The sequence below is a fragment of the Arachis hypogaea genome, chromosome 12 (assembly GCF_003086295.3).
Source record: "Arachis hypogaea cultivar Tifrunner chromosome 12, arahy.Tifrunner.gnm2.J5K5, whole genome shotgun sequence".
NCBI lineage: Eukaryota > Viridiplantae > Streptophyta > Magnoliopsida > Fabales > Fabaceae > Arachis > Arachis hypogaea.
In genome coordinates, this window is record NC_092047.1 from 115,051,225 (window position 1) to 115,059,363 (window position 8,139).

At 35.0% G+C, this 8,139-nt stretch overlaps 1 protein-coding gene across 1 annotated transcript; it reads left to right on the forward strand.

The window, feature by feature from the left end:
* Nucleotides 1-733: 733 nt before the first annotated feature.
* On the forward strand, nt 734-4,327 carry LOC112728490 (protein TRANSPORT INHIBITOR RESPONSE 1). The gene is made up of 4 exons (XM_025778632.3): nt 734-1,483; nt 2,479-2,971; nt 3,069-3,912; nt 3,998-4,327. The coding sequence occupies exons 1-3, from the start codon at nt 1,020-1,022 to the stop codon at nt 3,864-3,866; spliced, it is 1,755 nt and encodes a 584-aa protein (XP_025634417.1). The 5' UTR covers nt 734-1,019; the 3' UTR covers nt 3,867-3,912; nt 3,998-4,327.
* Nucleotides 4,328-8,139: the final 3,812 nt, after the last annotated feature.

The window sequence follows — 8,139 nt, forward strand, 5'->3', positions numbered from 1 at the left end:
TATTACAAAATAACCCCTCATTCAAACTCCCAATGATACATAACTTCTTTCATGATAATTTCTCAAGGGATTTACTATTTTTTTGGGGTGACAAGGTAATTTAGTATTATATTCCATAATTCAGTATTTATATCTATAAAAAAAAATACTGAAACTCTGAAAGTAAAATTTATAGTAATAGAATTTTATTATGTAATTTCCTAATTTCATATTAATAAATTAATAAATAAATATAAAACAATAAATAATTTTTTTGGTAATATCATAATAAAAAAAATTAAGAATACTCAACTTTATGGTTAAGTAAAAAAATGAATTTATTTTTTTGGCAGGTACATAAATAGGTTTTTATATTAATGTATTAATTCAATTAAATAATATAGTTTTCATATTGTCTCACATTATTTTTTGATAAGTAAAAAATATTAAAAATAATATTATATATTGCTTTTCTAATTATTTTTATAATACAAAAATTTAAACTAGTAGTAGTATAACATATTCATTTTCACAAAGAAAAAAGAAAAAAAAAAACAATCAACACGTTTATTACTCGCTCCCAATTTCTCTCAACCGGATAAGATCCCACCTTCAATCTCACACCGCTAATCCAACGGTTATCCTTCGACAAAAATCCACCTGGACAGGCTCAGAACCGTAGATCCCACTCTCATCACAACCCTTTCCCTTCAACCACCACCTATTTAACCCTAGTTAATTTCTAACCGTCCCCAATGGTTCATCAATCATCACCATCATCACCACCATCATAATAATAATAAACCTCCACACACACACTCGCACCCTTCTCTCTTCTTATCTTCTCTCTCTTCCACACACCACTCTCTCTCTTTCTCTCTCTTTCAACTCTCTTCTTCAAAATGTCTTCTTCTTTTTCTTCTTCTTCTCAGATCTAACACAACAGACACAAGATTCAGTTATTAAGTGACTCACCTTTCACCGTAAAACGACGTCGTTTCAATAGAATTCGAGAGCTTAACAAAATCGAAACCCTAGCCATGAAGAAAGCTGCGTACTCGTTTCCAGAAGAGGTGCTGGAGCACGTGTTCTCCTTCATCATCTCCGATAAGGACAGAAGCTCGATCTCGCTGGTGTGCAAGTCATGGTACGAGATCGAACGGTGGTGCCGGAGGAAGGTCTTCGTCGGAAACTGCTATGCCGTTAGCCCTCCGATCTTGATTAAGAGGTTCCCGGAGCTGAGATCCGTTACGCTGAAGGGGAAACCGCACTTTGCGGACTTCAATCTTGTTCCAGAAGGTTGGGGAGGGTTTGCTTGTCCTTGGATCAGAGCCATGGCGGGTGCGTATCCTTGGCTTGAAGAGATCAGGCTCAAAAGGATGGTTGTTAGCGACGAGAGCCTCGAGATTATCGCCAAATCGTTTAGGAACTTCAAGGTTCTTGTTCTAAGCTCATGTGAGGGCTTCACCACTGAAGGACTCGCCGCCATTGCTGCCAATTGCAGGTTTGCTTAGCTCTTCTTCTTCTTCTTCACTTTGCTTTGCTTTGGTCTTCTTTCATTTCGCGATCTATTGTGCTGTGTTTTGGTTTTATATCATTACTGTTTACTTCATTACTAGAAATTGTACTGTACTTTTTCTTTTTTGGGTTTTGAATAGTTTTTATTCTGCTTTATTGTTTCTGTTAGTTTTATTTTTTGTTTTGTGGTGTTTGGTTGAGAAATCAAATCAAGTGAACTATGATGTTTAATTTCCAAGTCTAAAGACCAAAGTATGTTGAAATCAGGTTATAGGCAATTTTTTTTGTCTTTTTCCGTTTTTCTTATTAATGATTTTTAGTAAAATCTAGAAACAGGAGTAATTTATTTTCTAAAGGAAAAACTACTAGCTAAATTGTTATATGAAAAGGATAACTTTTTCTTTTAATTTTGGACGGTGCTAGTTCGTGAAATGAGATAGAGATTTGTCTGCTATGTCATGGTAGCTAACTTTTTTTTCTAAGGTGAAAAAATTCAAACATTAATTAAGAGAGTAAATTATTTCATGAGGATGAGAAAAAAGGTTGAAATAATTAAAAGAATTTACAATTAACAATAACATTTTTTACTAATGATTTATTCTTCAGTTCAAGATAAAATTAATGAGGATAATAGGCATTAATCCGCCAGGTAATTTTTTAAATTTCTTATGTAGGGAAAAACTCTAGAGATTTCTGAGTTTGTACCCCGTTTTGTTTCGTCAAAAGAAATTCTACCCTTTCAATGATGGTATTGTTATTTGTGTTTTGTAGTTATTCGACTAGTTATGTTAGTTGGGAGCTACGGTGAATTTGATAGAACTAATAACAGTTAAAAAACATATCCCAGTATTGTTAGTCAACGACAATGATTTTTGTGTATTGGGTCAACGTCTATTGGTTGAAAACCTGAACTTTTGATGGTTTTGTTAACCTAGTGCCTTAACCTCTTTTTGATAAACCTACTATCTGCTCGTGTTGTAGGAATTTGAGGGAGTTGGACTTGCGGGAGAGCGAAGTGGAGGACCTTAGTGGGCGTTGGCTAAGTGATTTTCCTGATTCATACACGTCCTTAGAATCCCTAAACATCTCCTGCTTAGGTAATGAGGTCAATCTGTTGGCACTAGAGCGCCTAGTTAGTCGGTGTCCCAACTTGAAGACCCTCCGGCTCAATCGGGCTGTGCCCCTTGATCGGCTACCCAACCTTCTCCGTGGGGCTCCTCAGCTGGCTGAGTTAGGTACTGGAGCTTACACCTCTGAGATGAGGCCGGACGTCTTCTCGAACTTGGCAGAGGCATTTGCAGGATGCAAGCAGCTGAAGACATTGTCTGGCTTCTGGGATGTGCTCCCGTCTTATCTTCCAGCTGTTTACCCTATCTGCTCCCAGCTAATATCACTAAACTTGAGTTATGCTACAGTTCAGAGCCCCGAACTTATTAAGCTTGTCTCTCTGTGCGAGAAATTGCAGAAGTTATGGGTATGTTGGTCCATATAATGTGATCCATTTATTGTAAGTTTCATGTCCAAACAGTGGTAGTGTTTGATTATTGGCTGATCAAGGTAATTTCTTACAGGTTCTGGATTACATTGAGGATGATGGCCTTGAAGTTCTTGCTGCATCATGTAAGGACTTGAGGGAGTTGAGGGTGTTTCCGTCTGACCCGTTTGGATTGGAACCAAATGTAGCATTGACAGAGCAGGGTCTTGTTTCTGTCTCCGAGGGTTGTCCCAAGCTTCAGTCGGTTCTTTATTTTTGTCGTCAAATGTCAAATGCTGCCCTAAACACAATTGCCAGGAACCGGCCTAATTTGACTCGTTTTCGGCTATGTATAATTGAGCCACGATCCCCTGACTACCTCACCCTCCAACCTCTGGATGATGGTTTTGGAGCTATTGTTGAACACTGCAAGGATCTTCGTCGCCTTTCCCTTTCAGGGCTTCTTACTGATCGTGTTTTTGAGTACATTGGGACATATGGAAAGAAGCTCGAGATGCTTTCTGTAGCTTTTGCTGGAGATAGTGATTTGGGACTCCACCATGTTCTCTCTGGGTGCGACAACCTCAGGAAGCTGGAGATTAGGGACTGCCCGTTTGGTGACAAAGCTCTCTTGGCCAATGCTGCAAAGCTGGAGACAATGCGATCCCTTTGGATGTCCTCTTGCTCGGTGAGCTTTGGAGCATGTAAAGTTCTGGGTCAGAAAATGCCGAGACTCAACGTTGAAGTCATGGATGAAAGTGGACCTCCGGACTCGAGGCCAGAGAGCAGTCCGGTGGAGAAGCTTTATGTCTACAGAACAGTTGCCGGGCCAAGATTGGACATGCCAGGATTCGTATGGACAATGGATGACGATTCTGCATTAAGGATCTCATGATTTGAATTTGCTGTGTGGATTCAGAGCCATGGAGGAAGAATCCTGTGTGAGCATTTTTGTTAATGGAAGCAGGTAAATGCTCTGTATTCTACTCAATAATGCAATAATTTGTTAACTGGCCTATGTTGCAGTTATGGTTGGTGTATGAGCTTGCTAAGTACAGGAGATGAGGGTGTATACAGAAGAGGCTTTGAGCTCTATTGCCAATTCATTTTTCACTTTGGCTGAGCTACGGGATCAATGAAGAAACACATGAACTGTGTTGTTTTTATGTGGGCATCAAATAGAGTTGATATATTATAATTTTTCCTCTTTCGTACCATATGTACTTTTCAGATTTTTAGCATAATTTATATTCATGTTCTTTTCACCTTAGTCTCTTTATGTAGCAAGATATTGTGGACTATTGTTATTTATTATTAGCCTTCGCGAAGGAATAAAATTCATGAATATTCATAATCCGACCATATGGTTGTTTGCTGTGTTTAATATATTTGAAGCAACTTGGGTGTTGATTCTGTTGGTGGATGTGGAGTGAAATAAACAATTGTTTCTTTTTCCTCAACATGCAACTTGCAAACCTTGTACCCCTTAGAAACCAGGAATAAAATCATTAATCTCTATAACTGTTGGAGATCGCTTTTCTTATGAATCCTATATCTTGAAACAGTATCTCTATAGAGCCTGAGGAACCGAAAAAGAGAAAAGAAAAAGGAAATGATGCGGTGATGAAGGGCCCAAAATTGTGGCAATGGCGTTTAAAAATGGGAAAGAAAAGAGAAGAAAAAGGAGTGAGGGTGCCTGGTCTGGTAACAGCAGTGGTAGCGGTCAGGTGTGGTGAGAGCTGCTTTTCATTGAATGTTAATCGAGGAGACTCTCTCCTCGACTGGTGAGCCACGTGATAGATTCGCTCACATTGGATTGTGTCCACTCCACACACTTTACCCTTTTTTCATTTTTTAAGTTTATGTAGAATATACTAAACATGAAACTCTTCTCTTCTTTTCTAATCAGTAACCACCAAACGTTCTTAATATTTTTAGGCTATTCTTTAAGGAGTAAACACGAGAGGTTCCTTTCTTTTTGAATTGTGAAATTTAATTATTTGTTACTTTAAAGTTTAAACATGTTAAATAATGGACCTAGTATATTTCTTAGTAATTTCCTAGTTTGATTTACTGAATTTGTATTAAATATTTGAAAGTTTATACAAGGTATTTATATTCCCTTTAATTTGATCATTAAAATAATAAAATCAAGCAGCATTCAAGCAGTGCCGGAACTACACCGCAAAACCTTGTGGAATGGGCGATTTTGTGCTGGTGCGTTTGGAAAGCTAGGAACCGCTTCATCTTCGACCAAGAGTCTTCACTGCCGGAGCAAATTCTGGAGATCAGTCGCAAGCTCACCAATGAACTTCACCCAAATCCCTAGCTCTTGAGCACTTTTCCTTTCTTAGCTTCACTCCATTTAATTTCTAAATGTTTAACTCGGTTGTGAGGTAGTGTTGGAGACCCCTTTTTTCTTGTATTGAAGTGTTAGATATGGACAATTTCTACTTTATCCTTAATGAATAAAAAAAACAATAATAGTAGAATCAAACTTCAAATTTACAATTGCACCCAGTCTTTTTTACTTATTTATTTATTTTCACTGGTAGGTGTTAGCACATATTGCATACTCATGATCATATTACAGTACAACCCAAATAAAAATGATACCGCCTCTACATGATTAAAAAAAGTTACAATGATGAATTTGCTCTCAAAGTTAAAAGTCACCGTCAGTAACATTTCGTCGGCTTTTTTTTTTTTTTCTTTTTTATATTTTGCATCATCATAGCATTGCTTTGCGAGTTTTGACATGGCCCAAAATTGAAGTTTCCAAATAATGCAGAGCCAAAATGATTCTTGAAATAAATAGGTCACACACCATTGATGATGATGATGATTGCTTCGATTCATCTTCAAGGACTAGAATTCTATGGTTCGCTGTTTTATCTTACTGGTTACTAGTGGCAAATAATATTCTCTCTGCACTTGTACACTGAAATACGGTGAAGAATAATTAAACCCGTCGTATCTTAGAAAAAAAAAACGAATTTACAGTTTTAGTAATATGAAATTATTGCAAAAAAATGATAATTATACTAATAATCATTTAATGAACTTGCTAATATCATTCAAATAATCATTTATATTAACATCTCTTCGCAATTGCTTGAAAGATGTAATTTATGTTACTTAATAATTAATTTGAGTTAATCTATTAGTTAGTTTATTAGTCTGTTTAAACAAGTATAAAAAATTCGAATTTCGTATTGTACATGCAGCATCTGATTTATTGGCCAAGAAAAAATCTTTAATGGAGATTATATTTACGATAAATTAATCTTTAATTTGACAAACTACAAGATAGTACCGTAAAAAACCAAAATAAAATTCATGTTACTTTAAAAGATCACATTTTTTATTGGATTATTTCATATTTCATGGTTCTTAAAGTATTTGTCACAGAGAAAATATTCTTGCATTAGTCCTTCATCAATATATGCATGATATGATGACATCATGGGCCTTGTTTTTCTTCACTCATCAATCGTCCTAATCAGTCAACATTCTCTGCATTGACAATCCTACATAATATTTTCGTCACAAACCACTTGTGGAATTTTACCACCTTACTAATAAAGCCTTGGTCACACTCATCATCAATATTCAATACTCTATACATAATATTTACGGATTCTCTTCCAGAGTTAAATAGAGGGTAAAGTACTAAATTAATTCTTTATATTTGGATCTAATTTTATTTTGGCTCCTAAAATTTAAAGTATTTTATTTAAATTCAAAAATATTTTATTTAACTTCAATATAGTCCTGTCATGAAATCAATATTAAATAATTAACGAAATTCAATTTTTAGATATAGAAAATTTATATAACAAAACTCTTCGCTTGTCGAGAGAAATTTTCGGCAATAGACGTGACGATTGCCTTGTCCTCATTGTCGCTGACGAATTTTCTCGTGAAAAGTGAGTTATTGACGATGTTCTCTATGTGCTTGGACTAAGGTTAATGGCTTGCAGTGATGCATCCGCTGCTGATTTGTGCCTCTCGAATTTGTACCTCTTCTTTAAGAAAGAATATTAAATTTTGGAAAAATAGTGATGTTAATTATTAATATTGACTTCACTGCAGAACTACACTAAAATAAAATGAAACTTTTTTTTAATTCAAATATAAACTTTAAATCTTAGGGATCAAAACAAGATTAGGCTCAAATATAAGGGACCAATTTAGTATTTTACCCTTAAATATAATACGAGATGTTACTACATCAAGATTATATCTTATTGTTTTTTTTTTAATACTTTTAATTAATGACAATATCATTTTTCTTTATACTTGGTGAATGCTATAACCCTAAGACCATTTCTAGTGTAGTGTAGTGTGCTAGTTTTTTCACCCTAAACAGTGGGATATATATAATGGGGTTTTAAATTTGAGACAAAAGGGTGCAAATACAAAAGAAATTTCGTGACTTCGTTCTTGGCTCTAATTATATCTCCCACCATCACAATATTTTCAATCTTAGTTCTCTCTTATAATAGGTTGCATGTTCAATATTTTAGATTGGGTTATTCACTTCTTAGACATGTATATAACGTTAATTAGTCAACTAATATTTACCAAATATAATGATTGTTCATTTTGAAACTTGTTTGCGTCTCTTATTAAGGCCATTTATGTTTAAATTAAAATTTCAGGATTTTATATAAACGTATATAGCAGCTAATTCAATTCAACCATGCTTCAAATCAACAGCAATATTATCATTCAATTAAATAAATAAGGTTTATAATATGCATATGTGTCTATGGGACCATCAAATGCAACAAAAGTAACTAATTATTGTTAGGAGGCAGATGATCTTCCATCAAACGTTCAATTTGAGTGAAGGCTTTAGCAAATCGGTGGCCCCTTTGACATTTGTGGCTGAAATCCGGCCTCTCGTTGCCTAGCCTTTCAAAATCAATGAAGACAACAACTACAGCAAGGTTGTCGTAGAATCCTTTTTATTTGGAGTAAGAACATGAAGTAGTTGATCATATGTGAAATTTGCCATCTTTATTATTGCTGCCTTCTGAGCTTCTTTAATAAGTCTCATTGCAATAATTTCATTTCTTAGATAGAATTTTGTGTATAGATATAATTTTTTTTTAAAATATGTATATATTAATTTGAATCTTCTAACATGGAAAAGAATGGAA